Below are 18,114 nucleotides of genomic sequence, written 5' to 3' on the forward strand. Positions count from 1 at the left end.
AGGGCAAAAGCGACGGGGATGTCCACTAAAATCTCTGATCTCAAACTTATGATCCTTTGGTTGACAAGCACCCAAGTCAATGTATCTCCTTCTAACTCTATCTTGGTCATTGGCATGGTATGAAGATATGGGAAGTCGCTTGCCGGGATCACGTTCCAGAGCTGCCAAATCTGCTTCAAATTGGGGCATTGATTCATCATCTTCATCGACCGCTTCATCATCTTCTACAATTGGAGTTGTCTCCCTCTCCGGTTGTGGAGCTTCGTCATGTCTTTGCACTAGTGCTAGCTGCAGATTGCTCTCGACCTCAACGGAAAGAGAAGTTGGTGTGGATGTAGGAGTTATTTTCCTTGTCTTTGAAGATTTGTCCCACATTTCAAATATGGTAACACCCTTCTTCTTCATCTGCATGACAATCACATAAACAAAATAGAAATCAGTGACAGGGACAATGTGGCATGGCCTAATGTACATGGGACAAACACTTCAATTTTCATAGTAAACAAGAAACGAATCACATAGTAAAGGAAGTTATTGCAATTTTAGTTTACTATATTTAAATTTACAAGCACTCACTGAATAAACTACAGATTTGTTAGAAACAGAGGGAAAGAAACAGAGGAAGTGAGGAACCGAGGCTGGACCTGCTGCCTGCTGCTGCTGGACGACGCTGTCGCCGGACCTGCTGCCTGCTGCTGCTGGACGGAGGGCGATGCTGGCAGCCGCCGCGCTGGGGAAGCTGGAGGCGGACTGGCAGCCTGCCGTTCTGGCGCTTGGCGGAGCCGCGGAGGAGAGGGCCGGACGGAGGAGAGGGGAGCTGGGGAGGGGAGGGAGATGACCGGAGTGGAGGGGAGGAACTGAGGGAGAGGCGAGAGGAGAAGGCCGGCCGCCGGACCAGAATCGCTCACTGCCGCCGCCGGAGCCTCAGCTAGCGCTAGGTTAGGGGAAGGGGAAAGGGGATTCGATTTCGGTCTGCTACTCACGCGCGAGACCAGACACCCGGTCGCTCATGTCTGGCGCCCCGCGTCATTGCGTTGCTGTGTTTGGGCTGGGCATTGGGCCATTGGCTGGGCCAAGTAAGTCTACATCGTATATTGATATATGTAGTAATTTTTTTTTGCACAAAATTCTTTGGTATTCCAGAGAATACCCAGGAATACCTCCAGCTCCGCCATTGGCTAGACATCCAGCTCATCACCATCTGGGACAAAGTCTCTAGGGACCCTCGGATGCCATCAACACATGCAACGTCACGGTTGGCACCACAGTCCAGAAGCACCGTCACAGTTGGCCAAAACCCGCCGCATCAAACTCCCATGTGGACATATCCTGTCCATCGCAGTCGGCGATGCCCGGTGGCAAGAAGGTTGGAGAAGCTACGGACAACTAGGTCTTCTAGCGGCGGCAGGCAGGTCTTACCCTCCGACGTCTAATGAAATTGTTGCAACCAAGTTGAGCCCCACGTCGTTTGTTTATTTTTACGGATCTCTCACTCTTCCTTCTTCGCGCTTATTACAGAGAAACACACAACACCAACTTCTAACATTTCTTTTCTTTTTTGGAAAGGACTAAGACCATATATTAAGTATAATATGTCTTCAAACACACTCTTACAAAAAGAAAAATATATCCAAATCCTTAAGGGTCCCGAAGTCTTCTTCCTCCTGCATTCGTTGACGGCACGCCATGAGTAAAGCTCATTGTCGCCTTAGGCCACTGTTTCAACCCAGGAGTTTATAGAAACCGCTCAGCCGAAAAGTCATCGATGTAGATCACAAGGAGTCGACGGCCACGGTCTACATATCAAATCCCTGCCTTGGAGGAAAAAACGTCGAAGAGGGCCTTCAAATACTCAAAATACTACGAGTATTGGTCGAATCCAGACAGATCGACCAGAAGCCAAAACCAATCAAATCCAGGAAGATCCACCCGAGCCACACACCACACGTTGTGAGCCATGCTCGATGCCACGTTTGGGACTCCGCATCACCACCCCGACGCCACGACTAATACACACAAAGTGTTCGCCTAAATCTGAAAGAATCCAAACAATGTAGACACTGCCTCTCAGATCCAATACCAACATCAGAGAGAGAGGGAGAGACATCGCATCAGAGGAAGATTAGGAGGAACCATATTCTCCACCGCCATCGCCGTCGTCGAAGCCAAATCCATGGACAAGCAAATACTGTAATTGAAACAAACTAGACTATTGGATGGACGCGGGACAAGATCTCGGGGTTCCTTTCCGTCCCGCTACGCGGAGCGGTCGGTGGAGGCGAGGGAACTCTGATGATGATGGTGTCCGGGTTTCCCTTGATCGTGGCATCTAGGTGAGGCGAAGCGTGTATAAAGATACCATATTCTACCGCGCAATTGACAGAATTTTCTGACCCGTGGATTTTTTTTTTGCATGTGTTTGAGTAAAAAAGATTCAACAAAAGTAGGTCTGCTACACCCTAAAAAGCATCGATAAGAAAAAAAAACGTATGGACAATATTGTTATGTGATTCCTTTAGTGTATTTGAAAAAAACATATAGTGCATACACAGACCCTTCCGAACACACACACACACACACACACACACACACACACACACACACACACACATCTGTATGATCACTTGCATGCCCTATCCATATGAACACCTTTGAGATAATGAATCGACAAATCTTGGGATTGATGTAGTCTCTATAGACGCCTCGTAGTTGAGGGGTATGCCATACCGTTGAAGAAATAGCACCGGAAGCCTAAAATAAATGCAGAAAAATACAACCATCCAGGTCAAGTCTAGGACTTGAACTATATATAATGGACATGTTCCATCAATAGTAATCTAGTGAAACGGAAGAACCTGTGCACCAAGTTTTTGGGACCGTTGGATACAAATCTGAGGGACACAAGATGGATCGTTGGCATGTTTGTGAACATGCTCATACTTTATGATAATCAACCCACATTCCACAGTTTGCCCTATCCCATAATCAAATCCATGTTTTTATTTCCATCTCCAAACACAACAAGATTCTTATATTTTTGAACCACATGCTCGGATTTGAATCTGGTTTGACCAGCATTTTTGTTTTGACGAGACGTTCGAGACAAGCCCAATATGGGATATGTGTTAAAAAACGTAAAAGCATCGACGAAACATTTACAAAAATTGCAATAGTGCTTCATTAAATTTACTAAGAGATGCCCTTCATATTAAGTTTCATTTTAAAAAACAGACAAAGGATTGCGGAAATAGAAGGACTACTTTGCAAACATGCGAGCAACTCATCTTTTGGCTTGATCCTCTCCCTCGGGTTCACAACCAATGGCTCAACTAGAAGGGGTGCAACCGGTGCATAAATTGGACTGGTGCATGGAATATGTTCGCATATGATCCGTTTAGTGTTTACCGAGCTTTTTGTCCGCATTTTTTAGTCGATCACATGTTTAGTATACATCATTGTTTGATAAACACGCGTCTACTACATCCTTAATTGCATCTTTGAAAAAAATCACAAAATTTGGAAATAGTTTAGTTTCTACATATTTTTAACTGTTTTCAGTTTTGCTTTGTCAACCGCAGAAACCGCAACTAGAAATCTTGTCGGTCATCACTCGGCATGAACCGTGGGCTATATCATATCAGAAACAATGGAACAATGAGATCCAGTCAATCGCTGGTTGAGCCAACAATGAAAGAGAAGAAGAAAGGTGGTTTTCTGCAATTTACTTCGATGCGCAAAGACAAAGGAAAGCGCGTGCCGTGTAATAAAAACTATAAAAAAAGAATACGAACCGGACGCAGTAAAGAGGTGAAACACGTCTCGATCAGCAGCCGCTGGCGGTCCTCGAAGCGAAGTGGTAAAACTTGTGCTGGGAGAGTGATCTCCCCTCCCGTGGCTGGAACGGCCAACGCCCCACCGAGTCACCATTCATGAACCGGGGAGAGGTTGGCCACTGTCCGGTGAGCGAGCGCCGAGCCGAGCCCTCCTTCTCTACGCAAACACGGCACAGGTGGTCCTGCATACCGGCTGGTTTCCAAGGATAATAAAAACTACCCCTCCCTACGCTCTCACACTGCCTCCCTCCCGGCTACGTCCACCCGGCGCCTCCGCCCGTCTCCTCTGCTCGTGTTTATTTATACACACACGCGCACACCTTTCTCCCTAGCCACCACTACTCACTACTCAGAGGAAGGAAGATCAAACGACGAAGCAAAGCAAAGCAAGCATCGAGCGTCGGCGTCACGGGCATGGGGGAGCAGGGCACCAGCGGCAGCGAGGGCGGCGGCAAGGTGGCGGAGGCGCAGGCGCCGGCCAAGAAGGGCGCCGCCGACCCGCGGCTCCAGGGCATTTCCGACGCCATCCGCGTCGTCCCGCACTTCCCCAAGCCAGGTCCGTCCGTCCATCCCCGTGCGAAACCATTGCTACTAGGAGTAGTACTAACTAACCATAACCCTCCTGTGTTCCTGTCTGACGTGCTCTCGTCTGGTCGGCCGGTCGTTGGTGCCGCGCGCGCAGGGATCATGTTCAACGACATCACGGCGCTGCTGCTGCGGCCGGGCGTGTTCAAGGACGCCGTGGACTTGTTCGTGGAGCGCTACCGCGGCATGGGCATCGCGGCCGTCGCAGGTAAAGAAATTACTCCACCCTTATCCGCTCTCTAGTCAATCATGCAGTGCAGGCAGGAGCCATGTGCCGTCCACGCACGCGCGTGCGCTCTGGTGCCGGCCCGTGCGTCTTTCTTTAATGCCGCTGAGAGCGCGCCGTTGGCCCGGTGCGCCGGTGCTGTGGAATATACCGCCGCCGGGCGCCGGCCTGCTGCTACTAGCCGTGTCTTTGGGCCAGATAATTCCTGCCCCCTTTGTCTCCCCCGCTCCGCTCTGCCGGCGATCAGGTCATCACCACCGCACCACATTACTGTGTGTACTCGTAGGAGTAACTCTTATTTTCAGGTAACAGAACAGTAGCTGCAGTACTAGGTAGCAACAGTATTGATACGCACACACACGTACGCGTCTTCCTCATCAGTTCATCGTCCGGTCTGGTCCAGACCCCAGAGAGCAGAGCAATTAAACCAGGGGCCAATGCCGCCACGCTGGGAAGAAGAAGAGGAGGAAGAAGAGTCATCCATGGATGCAAGCCAGCCAATTCAACCGGAATAGTCTCTGCACGCATGTGGGATGCGCCCTCGCGCTGTCGTCGCATGGTGGTACTACGACCACGATGGTCCCGGCAGCCGAACGAACGAACGCCAGCGCGCGCCGGCCGGCCCCGGCGCGCCACTTGTACGGCCCGCGGTGACCGGGCCGGGCCAGCGGCATCGCCTGTACCTGTACGCGTTGAATGCCCGGGTCACAGGGGGCGTGCATGTAGCCGGCGGGCGATTGGGGGGAGATCGCGCGGGGACCGTGGTCACCTCATCGGACGGCCGAGGTCGATCGCGCACATGCGGTGTCGTCCCGCCGGTCCTCGCGTTCGCGCGTACGCTTGCTGGCGTGGTTCGGTACCCCTGCTGGTACAAGAGCACAGCGATCTGGTTAACTCCGCTGTTTGCTGCGCCTGGCTTATGTCAGCACCTAATGCCACCGTGACGTGATTACGTACACGTACCCTAGCCATGCTGTATATACGGCGAAGAATGAATGATGGCCGCCGGCTGCATGTATTTCGTGGTTATCCCTGCAGTATCTGTAATTCTGTATGCTTCCCTGACCTGTACGTCTCACTATATTTCATGTTGCTGCTACTAGGCATTGAAGCAAGAGGATTCATATTTGGCCCCGCGATCGCGTTGGCCATCGGGGCCAAATTCATACCGCTGCGCAAACCCGGCAAACTCCCAGGTAATATAATTCCATAGGTGTTGGTATCAAATGATGTGCTGCGAGGAGTACCAATGCATACTGAATCTCTGAGCACATTAACCATGTCGATTTCTGAAAAGTTTCATTCATTCAGAATAGCTTCATCAAATGTTGTTACCATATTAAGGAAACAAACAAATCGTTACCACTAGTAGTTTCCAAAATGTGCTAATTTTGCTATACAAACAACTAATGAAGGTGCGGTGATTTCCGAGAATTATACGCTCGAGTATGGGACGGATTGCTTGGAGATGCATGTTGGAGCCGTCGAGCCCGGCGACCGTGTGGTGGTCGTGGATGATCTGGTTGCAACGGGCGGGACACTTTCTGCAGCCATAAAACTTCTTGGTGAGCCCCTCCCTCTTGTTCTCACTACATGAAATGTGAATAATCCTTTAATACAAGGCTCAATTTGGAGCTTCTGCTACACTAGGACTCTAGCAGTAGTGCAGTAAATAAATCGAAGAGGGATAAGTAAGTCAAAGGATGTGTGATGCTGATATGGAATAATCTCTCATAGCCTTGCCAAAAAAGACACATTGAGTATCATGCAATGTAGCCACTTAAGCATCTCAACAACTTAGTGATAAGTGACAACATGTAGAGTAGAGGACCATCATGTTTTCTTGACAAGAAGCAAAGTTTTCCCGTGAGCGTGACAAATTCCTGTTTGAAAGATAAGCCCTATATATGGGGGGTAGCTACTAGCTAATTGCATAAAGGTGTGGCTTGATGCGACTGGACGCATAATTTCAATCTTTCCATGCTACCAAGAGGAAACTTTGTAGATAAGTATGAAGCGTCCACGCCACAGAGAGACGAGGAGTTCTAATTACATGTCTCGCTCAATCATATGAATATATCATGAGCTAACAACATGAGAATGTCTTTTGACTAATATTTCCATGATTGATGCAATTATTTGCATTCCAGAACACGCCGCAGCTGACGTTGTTGAGTGTGCATGCCTCATCGGACTCCCTAAGTTTAAGGTACGCAAGGGCTAAGGTGAAACAACCCTATAGCTAAAAAGTTACTACTACGAGTGTTGCATTATGTGAATAGGACAGATATAAATGAGAAAACAATGAACAAAATAAGCAACGAACAAAGTTACTACTACAAGTGTTGCATGTTTGGACTACATTCGGATGTATATAGACATACGTTAGAGTGTAGATTCACTCATCTTGCTTGGTATGTAGCCCATATTAGAATCTCTAAAAAGACTTGTATTTAGGAACGGAGGGAGTACATTATCTAGAAGAATCCTAATTTGCACACTGCAGGACATCTCTATTTTACTTACATGGACACATCAACTTAGGCTTATAGGTTCTCCTCTTTGAACATACTTGCTGTAAATTGAACATATCAGGGATTGTGAGCAAAAGTGCAAACTTGTGTTTGTAAAATATTCCACTAGTAGAAACACTACATACCCCCCAACAATGGTAGCTTTTCATATCATCGCATCAAGAATATACACATTATTCAAACTTTTTTAATAAACTGACTACGTAAATATATTGTATAGCTTCATTTTAAATCTAGCAAATGTATTTAATACATGGAAAGCACATATTTCCAAGAGAGGCGTGACCCAGCTGCCTTTTCAAATTTATTAACTTCATATATTCTGCAGGATTTCTACAAGCTCGATGGAAAGCCAGTTTACATACTGGTGGAGTCCAAAAAGTGAAATGATGATGATTGATCAGGCAAGTGTGAAGTGTTCATAGTTTCATGGTTGAAATATCCCCCAGTAGTTTTTGTTAATGTTTTTGAGTGAATTCCAGTTTTTACCCCTAAGTTTAACATCCTTGACGCTAATTGCCCCATTTAAGAGAATTTCATTCATTATACCCCATTTAACAAAAGTGTTGCCACAAATTACCCCATTTAAGTGAATCGGTTCAGCCTGTAGAAAAATCGCCAAGGAAAAAACCGACGATGTGGCACGCCATGTGGACCTGGTAATCGGGGCCCACCAATCAGAACACTCACAAAAAATAGAAAAGGGTAATTTGTGGCAACACTTATGTTAAATAGGGTATAATGGATGAAATTCTCTTAAATGGGGTAATTAGCATCAAGAATGTTAAACTTAGGGGTAAAAACTGGAATTCACTCATGTTTTTTCAACATATTATACAACACGGCTAGGTTATCAATTAACTAACTCATGTTCTTGTACAAATACACTATTACAAATTGAGGAGTAAATGATACTATCCAGGGGTGATGCTATCCTATATCGACACTATCCATTTTGTAAAATGTGTAATTTGTTGAGTAACCGTTCTTAAGTAAAGACAGATGACAACCTCACTAGGCATCAATTATAGATAGACGCTTAGTTACTTCGTGTAGAACTTCCGCATTAAGCTATTCTCCACAATCCACATCCGCCTTTTTCTGAAACAGGAGAGCATGTGCCGTTTAGTCTAATAATCCAGAGGTTCTGAGTACTAATTCTGGCCTTTTATCTTCTTCAGAAAAAGGATCACAGCTTCATTCCTTTGCAAGAGCGCATGGTGGATGTGTATTGATAACTCTGCAGTACACTGTCAGGGGCAGCTGCTATTGCTAAGTGTCTTGGTGGAGAGGGTGAGATAGATGAGATGTAGTCTTCCTAGCACTAGTTTTCCAGTAGTGGAGTATTTGATGAGAGCTTGTAGCTATTTCTGTCGGGAATCACCACTGTTAGCTGCAAAGAAAAGAACCATCCTGCTGTCCAGGTTCTTTTTATGAGAATTTTTTGTGTATCTCCGCATTAGTTTATCCCATTGTCTCTAATTTTTTTTGAACATTATTGTCTCTAAAATTATATCGCCCTAAGATTGCAGCTCTAGTTGCAACTATCTAGCGCTTCAAACAAGGGAAAAAATTCTAAAAAAAAGTTACATAGGTAGTTTCTGAACTTAAGCTATGAAAAAAGAACAGCCTGGTTCAGGAGGTTTGATCAGTTCTTCTGAGCAAAATCTTGCCACGATGCCGATCTTGGCACACCTGCGGTGCGCGGGAGCTGCTGCTGGGACGCCGATCTCAAAATGCCGGAGCCGGAAGGAGTCGTGAACTGCTGCTGCGATGCCGACCTCGGCATGTGGCCGGAGCAGAGCAGCGGGGAGCTCGCCGTGTGGGGGTCGCCGAACTGCTGGCACGAGACCGACCTGGGCATACCGCTGGCGCGGTGGAGGCGGCACCGGAAGGAGCCAGGATGGTCGGTGGGCGAGCAGATGCACTGCCCCTTCGCCTTCGCTGGCACCTTCGCCGCCGTGGCGGCGATCTTGGAAGCCATCTTCAGAGCTCCGGGACTCTTGGGTTCGGGCCGAACTTGAAAGTCGATTTTGTCGGGTGTTGTTGATCCGGCGCGTTTGTTTTTGTTGCGATTCCCACAGGGAGATTATAACGGAATTGCAGGGTGGATTTCGTGTCAGAGTTCAGGTTCGTTACGATTCCATCAGGAACCGTGTCAGATGGGTTGCAAACCGAAACAAACTGACGGAAAAGTAGGACGTAAACTGAATGGAGAAACTTAACTGGTGATAGTTACAGTACATGACAGGCAACTTACAAACCATCGATCTGACCATCTAATCTGTTGTACAGCACGCTCGAACTCACCAATAATCAAAGAGAAGAACAAGAAGTCGCGGGCGCGATCGATCGATCGGTCGGCGGATTCAGACTTCAGAGCATTGGCAGCATCATCTGGAGCAGGGGAGCCGGCCGGGAGCGGCGGTGGCGCGCCTTGAACTTCCTGATGGCCGCCGTGAGCACCCTCCTCCACCCCTCCTGAACAACCCAAGCCAACAGAAACCTCGTAACCCAAGGCCGATTCGGGGAGCTAGCTTAAGCTTGGAGGGGTTCATGTGCAGGGAACTACCTTGGTGGGGGCAGGCGACGGCAGCGGCGGCGATAAGTCCAGCTTCGCCCTGCCGGTGTCGTGGAGGTCGAGGAAAGAGCCGTCCCGCCGCAGCCGCCGGCGCCGCCATCTCGACCTGCTGCCGCCACCGACGGCAGCGTCCTTGAGCCTGCTCCCGGCCCGCGCCCGGCGCTTCAGCTTGGCGATGAGGAAGTCTCTGGAGCCGGAGGCCGGCGACTCGCTGGGGATCTTGTTGACCGGGGACCAGATGCCGCTCTGGCAGTAGTCGAAGTCGTAGGCGGAGGAGTCGGGGAACTTGCCGAGGAGGCCCCGCGACATGGACTGCTCCAGGTACTCCACCGTCACCACGCGCTCCACCACCAGCACCGCGGCGCCCGGGTTGCCGTTGTCGCCGCCGGCGTCTGTCTCTGCTGCGCTGTTCATCTTGGCTTAAGGCTGGACAAGTGCTTGGAATTGAGAGGGAGCAGAGGGAATGGAGAGCGTGGTGATCGGAGGAAGGGAGGGAAAGGGGTGGGAAATGGAGCAGATCGGTGGAAGTAACCGTTGCGGTGTCTAGGCGGGCACTCGACCGTTGGGATCTCGAGGGTTCGTGGCACTGATGAGTGGGGTCTCGAACTGCGTGCACCAAAGCTGACGTGTACGCCAAAGCTTGTCATTTGTTTTTCTTTTGCGACAAAGTGTTTTTTTAAGAGAGATTTTAAAATGTTGATTAATTAAAATGTCAATGAATTAAAATGTTATTACGATCATTCATTATAAAATTGACCACATAGGGCGGAGCATCATTAACAAGAATACCATCCCATCTACTCCTTCCGGTCCTTTTTAGTTCGCATATAAGATTTGACTGAAGTCAAGCCTCGTAAAGTTTGACCAACTTTATAGAAGAAAATACCAACATTCACAATCTGAAATCAATATCAATAGATGTGTCATGACTTAAAGTTTCATATCGTATAACTTTAACATGGCAGATGTTGATATTTTTTTATATAAATACGGCCAAACTTTATGAAGTTTGACTTCAGAGAATTCTAATATGCAGAGTAAAAAGGACCGAAGAAAGTATTATTGAAGCTAAACTTCGCAATCGTATGGGCCACAACATTAGCATATTTAAAATTATTTATAAGCTTTGATAAACTCCTTGATTCCTTTTTCAAATCGGCCAGTGAGGACCTGTCAGCTATTTCATTTGCAAGGGACGCAACCACAAAAGTATAGTCAATCTTCAAAATTATAGGATTGTGAAAAGTGATATCTATATATAGACTAGCAAGACATGCTCGGAGTTCCGCCTCGTCCACACTTTTACAAAGCCCAAGACCTTCCCCGAAGAGTCACTGGCCACCATGCCCACACTTGCAGCGCTAATGCTCTTCACAAAGCTTGCATCAACATTGATCTTAATATAATCAGAAGGAGGGAATTGCCATAATACCTGAGTTTCCAAAGGATTAGGACCAAGTTTTAATCCAGACAACGAACCTTTACCTTTATTTTTCGAGTCCACCTCTTGACAGGAGTGAATTTGCGACAAATGACGACCAATAACTCTCCACAAAATTAGCAGAGGCCGAGACAAGTTCCTTCACCGTACCAAATATGAAGTCATTTCTCAAATGTCTGGCTCTCAGAAAATGAATATAATTTGGTCAAGCAGAGTAACACTCAATTGGTCCAAAAGAATAAGAAACCAATCAGACCCCGAATGCTTGAAAACCTCCTCCCCAGGTAGATCTCATATGTCCCTAATGGCCATACGCAACGCATATGCCTTAGGGCACCTGACTAGTGCATGAAACGTACTTTCATCTTCCACTCCACAAATAAAGCATGTACTGAGAGTGCTTGGTGGTGCAAGACTTTGTTTACCTGGACGGCCAAACTATTCGTAGCGACACGCCACACAAAAATCCGGATTCCAAATAATATCCCAAACCTTCGTCTTCCCCAACACAGTGCCATTATATTGCCCTTCGTCTTCTTTACGCCCCTTTAGATTAAGCAGAAGCATATATGCGATTTTAACCGAGCATAAATCATTCTTCTCAAAGTGCCAAGCTATAAAATCACCTTCTCCTGATCGCTGAAGACGTAAACTTAATATCTCCCCTGCATCATGTGGATAAAATAAGTGCCTAACCAAACTCTCATGCCATCTCCTCGGTTCCCTCAAAATCAAGTGAGACACCCATCTGATGATGGTCCTGTTATTTTTTGCAGTAACTTTAAGGCCAGTGATTCTTGGTAGCCAATTATCTCTTCAAATATTAATATTAGACCCCATTACATACTCTCCAAATAACACCAGATTTCAGTAGGTCCAAACCATGCAGAATACCTTGCCAAGGGAGCGAAGCCGATTGTGGGAAAACAGGTCCAAACCATGCAGAATACCTTGTCAAGGGAGCGAAGCCGATTGTGGAAAACCAGTGTCAAGGATATACCCCTGGGGATAATATTTCGCCTTCATCATCTTTGGCATAAGGACCCTTCATCATCTTTGCGCATAAGGACTCAGGGTTAACCACCAATCTCCAAGCCTGCTTAGTGAGAAGAGCTTGGTTAAATCATCTGAGATGGCGGAAACCCATACCTCCCTCACCTTTAGGCCTAGTCAATTTGTCCCAAGCCAACTGGTGGGTTTTCCTCCTATCATCCTCGTCACCCCACCAAAAATTCCTTATAATCTGGGATAGCTCCTTGCAAAGCGATGTCGGGAACTTGAAGATACCCATGGCATAAATTAGAAGAGTTTGAAGAACTTATTTGATCAAAGTTTCCTTTGCCCCACTAGAGACATATTCTTAAATCCAATATGATAAAATTTTGAGAGCTTTTTCTTTAGTAGATTGAAATTTACCCGTCTCATTCTACCTTTAGACACCGAAAGCCCAAGAAATTTATCCTCAAAACCTTCAGCAGTAATATTCAAGATTACCATGGTAGACACTTGATTTTCCATGCTACACTTCTTCCCGAACATAATATAGCATTTATCTGTACTCAATAATTGCCCAGTCCCCTTCTTAAAAGTTGAAAGAATATTTCTAATCATCAACGCTTGATCAATGGACCCCTTGAAAACATAAGGAAATCATTGGCAAATAAAAGATGAGATATACCCAGAGCATGCCTATTCACCTTGAAATCTTGGAGAGCTCCTCTAGCACATGTATCCCGAAGCAACAAAGAAAGAGCCTCCGCCACCAGCAAGAATAGGTACAAACATAAAGGGGAGAACGACTCCAAAAGTTGACCATTAAAGCGCACAGAAACTTTGACAGATGTGACACATGCCATAATCAATTTTATCCAAACTATATCAAAGCCCAAAGCACCCATCATTCTTTTCAGAAAGTGACAATCCACCTGGTCATACGCTTTGGCTAAATCCAATTTATAAGCACAAATTTTCCCGGACTGTCCTTAAGCATGCTAAAAAAATGCATACATTCAAGGGCTATAGGAGCATAACTGTATCATTTACCCCATCCGGCATTATACCCATGATGAAAAACTGTTTAACGGCACGAATAATATCCTCTTTGAGCAGTCACCAATTCCGCTGAAAAAAATCTTGTAGGAAAACCATCAGGACCTGGAGCTTTAAGGGGGCCAAAAAATTCTTGCTACAAAAAGACGAGGCGTTGGAGCTTGTTGTCGGTGAAGAGGGCGTTGATCTTGGTCCACACGACACAAGCGTCATCATCCTCGGAGACGACCGTGTGGAAGATGTCTGCCGAGACGGTGAGGTAGAACCAGCGGATGAGGGTGGCCTCAATAGCAGACTACTCCGGGTCGCCTGCCATGACGGCACTGCCGACGAAGCCGTCGATGTGCTCGAGGAGGTAGTACTCTCGCGGAAGACAAGGTTGAAGTAGGTCTTCCACGCGTAGTACGAAGAGTTGGATTGATCCAGTTTGATGGGGACGCGGGTTGGGATGTCGAGGTTGTGGACGTCGGCGGCGGAGGGCTCGGGTCCGACGAAGGGACTGGAGTTACCGAAGAAGGTGGAGTGGGGGGAGTCCATGGTGCGGTGGCATGGGTAGGGTTTGGTGTAGCGGCGGCTCGGGTTAGGGTTTGTGGGAGCGGCAGCTAGTGTTGGTGGTGGCGGCTACAGAAGAGGGGTGGGAGGCAGCGGCGGCAAGGGAGAGGTGCGGCGGCTGCGGAAGAATAGGAGGACAACGGCGGCGGCGGCGGCTGTAGGGGTGGCGGCGGCAGGGAAAGGCCGAAGCGAGGAAAGGAATCGGCGTGCTAAACTGATACCACCTTAATTGAAAAGAAAGGATTGCATGCATCAATAATTCATTGATTGTGTGCATGATGTACATATATAGGTATAGGATGGACCGGCTTCTACTTATCTCCCAATATATACAAATATGCAAAAGGAAGAGAGAACATACAATGATATAAATATAAAACCCTAGTCTTATACATGTACAATAGACAACGTAGGAACATGTGAACTCTAAATTTTTGCGTTTTCCATGCGGAGGATGGAATATGTCAACAGTCTGAGGGATACTTTTGCCTTTGAACAAAACAAAGATGACCAACTATAACAACATCTATGAAAATCTCGGAATCTCCATGTAATTTTTATTATATTTAAGGTGTTTTGTATTTGTGATGAACTTTGATAATAGATTGGAATCATTTTCGCAAACAAAAAAAAACCTATGAAAATCTAGTACTCCCTAATTTGAACTAAAAAAATGACACTTATTTTCGATCCGAGAGAGTAGTACTATGTTTCTTGGCCTGTTATTTCAGATCAGCATGGACGTTCACCAACATTTCTTGGACAATAAATCCTATAAGTACGGACTGTTTGCAGCCGGTCTCCATGATTTCCCCTCCTGTTTAGTAACTGAGGGAACCTCTGCTCAAAAACATAACTTGAGTTGAGAGGAAACAATTATTCTACCACGAGAAGTCACACAGTTACAGTAAAGATGGTATTATAGATGCATGATCACCATTACATTACTAATCGTGAGTGGCTATACCACCTTACAAGCAATCTGTGTGTGGAACGTAGACTACCAACTATACCCAAGAAGGCTGTCGAGGTCTTGCGTTTCTTGATCCACCATGGCAGCGCCGGCGTCCAGACGCGCGAGCACGTGCTCGTCGGCGAGCAGCTCCGGGGTGAAGAGCTTCTTCCAGCCGGTGCACCATGCGACGGCCTCCCCGTACGACGGCTTCGCGGATTGCAGCCAGTGGCGCAGCGCGCTCTCCCATTTGTCGAAGAACTCCGTTTCTTCCAAGATCGATAGCACGTCTTCGGCGTGCAGGAGCGGCGCCCACAGCATCGCCATGTGCAACGAGCTGTCCGTCTGCTTTGGGGGCGTCATCCTCAGCTCCCGCATCAGCCGTGTCAGCTCAGGCAGGACGTGGCGCCTGGCGAAGAGTTCCCAGTGCGCCGGGTCGAAGTAGTCTTTCCACGGCCGGACGATGTCGTGGCCGGCGCTGCTGATCTTGCTCTCCACGACGTCGTAGAGGCCCTCCGGCAGGTGGCCGATCAGAGGGATCCAGGGGCGTAGCCAATCGTCGCACTCCGGGTCCCACGACGGGCGCCACTGTTGCGCTTCCACGGCGAGCCTCGGCGAGAGAACCTTGTCGACGATGTAGCGCACGGTGGATGGGGGCAACGCGGCCTTCCACGCCCCTAGCGCGCGCTTCCCCTGGAGCACCTCCCCGGACTTGACGATGGCCGCCAGCGCGTCCGCCGTCTCCACGCTGCTGTCCCCTTGAAGCTTCATCTCACGCAGCAGCGTCAGAGTCTTCTCGTGGCACTCTCGTTCCAGCCGCAGGGCTCCTGCGACAGCCTCCCACTCACGGCACTCGTCTAAGTCGTCTTCCACCGGCGACAGCGGCGGCGCAACCTGCAGGCCGTTGTCGTAAGGCTTGTCGCGGTGGCCGATGCCGGCCCTGCGACGACGACGCACGGCGGGTTGTATTGGGACGATGATGCCTTGGCCTTGTGCGCCAAGTCCGGAGCCGTCCTTGTAGTTCCATAGCCGCATCATCTTGGCCACCGCCGCATTGGTGCACTTGTAGCTGCCCGCGGAGTCGTCGTCGTCGTCCTTGTCGAGCAGCGCCCCGTTGAAGCTGGGTTGCAGTAGCGCCATGGTTGCCATGCGACGAGAGCAAACACCGTCGCTAGCTACTGGGACTCGATTCGCCGGCGTGCTGTTCGCTCGATCGGCTGAGGCCTGTGAGAGTTGCGTACATATGGTATACGTACGCCTGATTATATTAGGGGCCGCTAATTCGATTCCGTCCTGGAGACGAGCCTTTGAGTTTGAGGCCAGCGCGAGACGCTAATTTTCCAATTTTAATTCGATTCCGTCCTGAAGACGAGCCTTTGAGTTTGAGCACGTTTCCCTTTCTAACTCTCCCATAAGTTGCCGATAAAAACTTCCGCAGTTTTGCTAAAACACATTTGTGCCTAAAGTATTGCACATTTAAGTCATATGTCATTGGTCTTACATTGAGATTCGTGTTAATATTTTCTTTCTTTCTTTTTTTTTATGCTTGATTCACCTACTTAGATGTGCAATAACTAGAGCACATCTAAATGTGCCCTAGACACACCCAAACTTCCAACCTCTGCTTGCCACTACTCGTGGTCGATCCAGAGACACAGACGCGCGACATGTCGACAACCGCCGGCAGCACACAGTCGTCGCCATCGCCGCCGTGGTCCAACCTGCCCGACGACCTCCTCGGCATGGTCCGCCAAAGGCTTGCCTCCCTGCGCGATCGCGTGCACGTCGCGGCCGTTTGCAAGGGATGGCGCGCCGCCGCATCGCGTCGGCGGCCGCCGGCCAGCCCGCAGCTGCTCGTGTATCCGCTGCGTGGACGATTCGTCGGGAACAAGCTCCTGTGCGGCCCCGATGACTGCTTTGTCGTGCGCGTCCCAGACAAGATGGAAAACAAGTGGTTCGTCGGCTCGCACGACGGTGGTTGGGTCGCTGCGGTCGACGAGCGCTCCCTCGTGATCGTCAACTTCTTCTCTGGTGCCAGTGTGGAGCTCGCTCCGGTGTGCTCGTGCAATCTACTCAACGCCAGGCCAACCAGCCTGCGGAAAATCATCTTCTCCGAAGCCCCCACCTCCAGCAGCTGCATCCTCGCCGCCATCAATTACCCGGGCTCCAACGTCTTGCTGTGCAAAAAAGTCTTATCCTATTATCGAAAAAGGCTTTCGCCCCGCTTTATAAATAAAGCAAACCGCCAAGAGCACACAAACATAGACTAGTTCAGCGCACACACACACACCCAAGTCACATAACGAGGAGTACAAAGGTTCTGCTGAGGGCACAACTCAACAAGCCCAGAAAAAACAACAAACAATAAAAGGACGCGGCCAAGGCACAGCGTCTAATCCGGCTCCGGGGGTGGCGGAGGGGGCGGCGGCGATAGACGGACGGCCATCGAGCGGAGGTCGGCGATGAAGGCGGTGATGGCGTCGCGGTCCTGAGGGCGGCTAAGCGGCCGCCATAGCTGCAAGTAACCAGACATTTTGAAGAGAGTGTCAGTAGCCCGTCGAAGAGGAATAGCTGGATCACAAGCTTATTGCGAATCGTCCAAAGGGTCCACGCAAGAACCCCAATCTCGAGCCACCTAATGTGGCGAGAAGGGGAAGGGGAGTTTTGGAGTTCGGCAAAGAGGTCGGGGAAGTTGGTGTGGCACCAATCGCCTCCCACAGTTTCCCTAAAGCAGCTCCACAAGAATTGAGCTGAGACACAGGAGAAGAAGATGTGATTCGAGCCTTCGGGGGTACCGCACAGGGGGCAAAGGCCGGACCCAGGGCCATTGCGTTTGCGGACCTCCACCCCAGACGGCATCCTACCGCAAATCCATTGCCACATAAAGATCATTTTCAGTGGCAAGCGGATGGACCAGACCGCCGTAAGGGGGGAGGGACGGAGGAGGGGGCAATGGCCGAGTAGAGGGACTTGGTGGAGAATTGTCCCGAAGGCTCAAGACGCCACCGAACCTCGTCTGGGCCCGCATCCAACTCCGGTTCGTGGAGGGCGATGCAGTCGAGCAGCTCCAGCCACGCGGCGGCTTCCAGAGGCCCAAATGGTCTCCGGAAGGCGAGGCGCCCTAAGTCAATAAGGGCCCTCTCAACGGAGATTAGGGGGACGACAACAATGGAGAAGAGGTCGGGGAAACGGGTCGCAAAGGGGGAGTCTCCCGCCCACCGGTCGAACCAGAACAACGTCGCTATACCCGATCCAACCGAGATGGAGGTGCCAATGCGAAGGACGTGAAGCAGCTGGACAACCGATTGCCAAAACTGGGATCCGCCGGATCTCTGACAGAAGGCGAGGGGCTGTCCGCGCA

General features: G+C 49.1%; 4 protein-coding genes across 4 annotated transcripts; 1 reads left to right on the plus strand and 3 right to left on the minus strand.

Annotated features, from left to right (window-relative positions):
* Nucleotides 1–4,026: 4,026 nt before the first annotated feature.
* On the plus strand, nt 4,027–7,582 carry LOC125538897 (adenine phosphoribosyltransferase 2-like). Its single transcript, XM_048702220.1, has 6 exons — nt 4,027–4,389; nt 4,516–4,626; nt 5,748–5,840; nt 6,060–6,209; nt 6,795–6,853; nt 7,507–7,582. The coding sequence occupies exons 1-6, from the start codon at nt 4,248–4,250 to the stop codon at nt 7,561–7,563; spliced, it is 612 nt and encodes a 203-aa protein (XP_048558177.1). The 5' UTR covers nt 4,027–4,247; the 3' UTR covers nt 7,564–7,582.
* Nucleotides 7,583–8,681: 1,099 nt separating this feature from the next.
* On the minus strand, nt 8,682–9,238 carry LOC125538899. The gene has a single exon (XM_048702222.1). The coding sequence runs from the start codon at nt 9,160–9,162 to the stop codon at nt 8,827–8,829; it is 336 nt and encodes a 111-aa protein (XP_048558179.1). The 5' UTR covers nt 9,163–9,238; the 3' UTR covers nt 8,682–8,826.
* A 148-nt stretch (nt 9,239–9,386) lies between these two features.
* Nucleotides 9,387–10,414, minus strand: LOC125538898. The gene is made up of 2 exons (XM_048702221.1): nt 9,751–10,414; nt 9,387–9,659 (listed from the first exon to the last, which is right to left on the minus strand). The coding sequence occupies exons 1-2, from the start codon at nt 10,171–10,173 to the stop codon at nt 9,555–9,557; spliced, it is 528 nt and encodes a 175-aa protein (XP_048558178.1). The 5' UTR covers nt 10,174–10,414; the 3' UTR covers nt 9,387–9,554.
* Nucleotides 10,415–14,801: 4,387 nt separating this feature from the next.
* On the minus strand, nt 14,802–15,893 carry LOC125534180 (septin and tuftelin-interacting protein 1 homolog 1-like). The gene has a single exon (XM_048697461.1). The coding sequence runs from the start codon at nt 15,891–15,893 to the stop codon at nt 14,802–14,804; it is 1,092 nt and encodes a 363-aa protein (XP_048553418.1).
* Between the last annotated feature and the right edge of the window lie 2,221 nt (nt 15,894–18,114).

The sequence above is a fragment of the Triticum urartu genome, chromosome 2 (assembly GCF_003073215.2).
Source record: "Triticum urartu cultivar G1812 chromosome 2, Tu2.1, whole genome shotgun sequence".
In the NCBI taxonomy this organism is placed as follows: domain Eukaryota; kingdom Viridiplantae; phylum Streptophyta; class Magnoliopsida; order Poales; family Poaceae; genus Triticum; species Triticum urartu.

Coding starts and splice junctions, on each gene's coding strand:
- LOC125534180 (XM_048697461.1), bottom strand. CDS start 15,893: ATGGCGCTACTGCAACCCAGCTTCAACGGGGCGCTGCTCGACAAGGAC.
- LOC125538898 (XM_048702221.1), bottom strand. CDS start 10,173: ATGAACAGCGCAGCAGAGACAGACGCCGGCGGCGACAACGGCAACCCG. Junction 9,660..9,750: donor CGTCGCCTGCCCCCACCAAG/GTAGTTCCCTGC, acceptor TGGGTTGTTCAG/GAGGGGTGGAGGAGGGTGCT.
- LOC125538897 (XM_048702220.1), top strand. CDS start 4,248: ATGGGGGAGCAGGGCACCAGCGGCAGCGAGGGCGGCGGCAAGGTGGCG. Junction 5,841..6,059: donor CAAACCCGGCAAACTCCCAG/GTAATATAATTC, acceptor CAACTAATGAAG/GTGCGGTGATTTCCGAGAAT. Junction 6,854..7,506: donor TCGGACTCCCTAAGTTTAAG/GTACGCAAGGGC, acceptor TATATTCTGCAG/GATTTCTACAAGCTCGATGG.
- LOC125538899 (XM_048702222.1), bottom strand. CDS start 9,162: ATGGCTTCCAAGATCGCCGCCACGGCGGCGAAGGTGCCAGCGAAGGCG.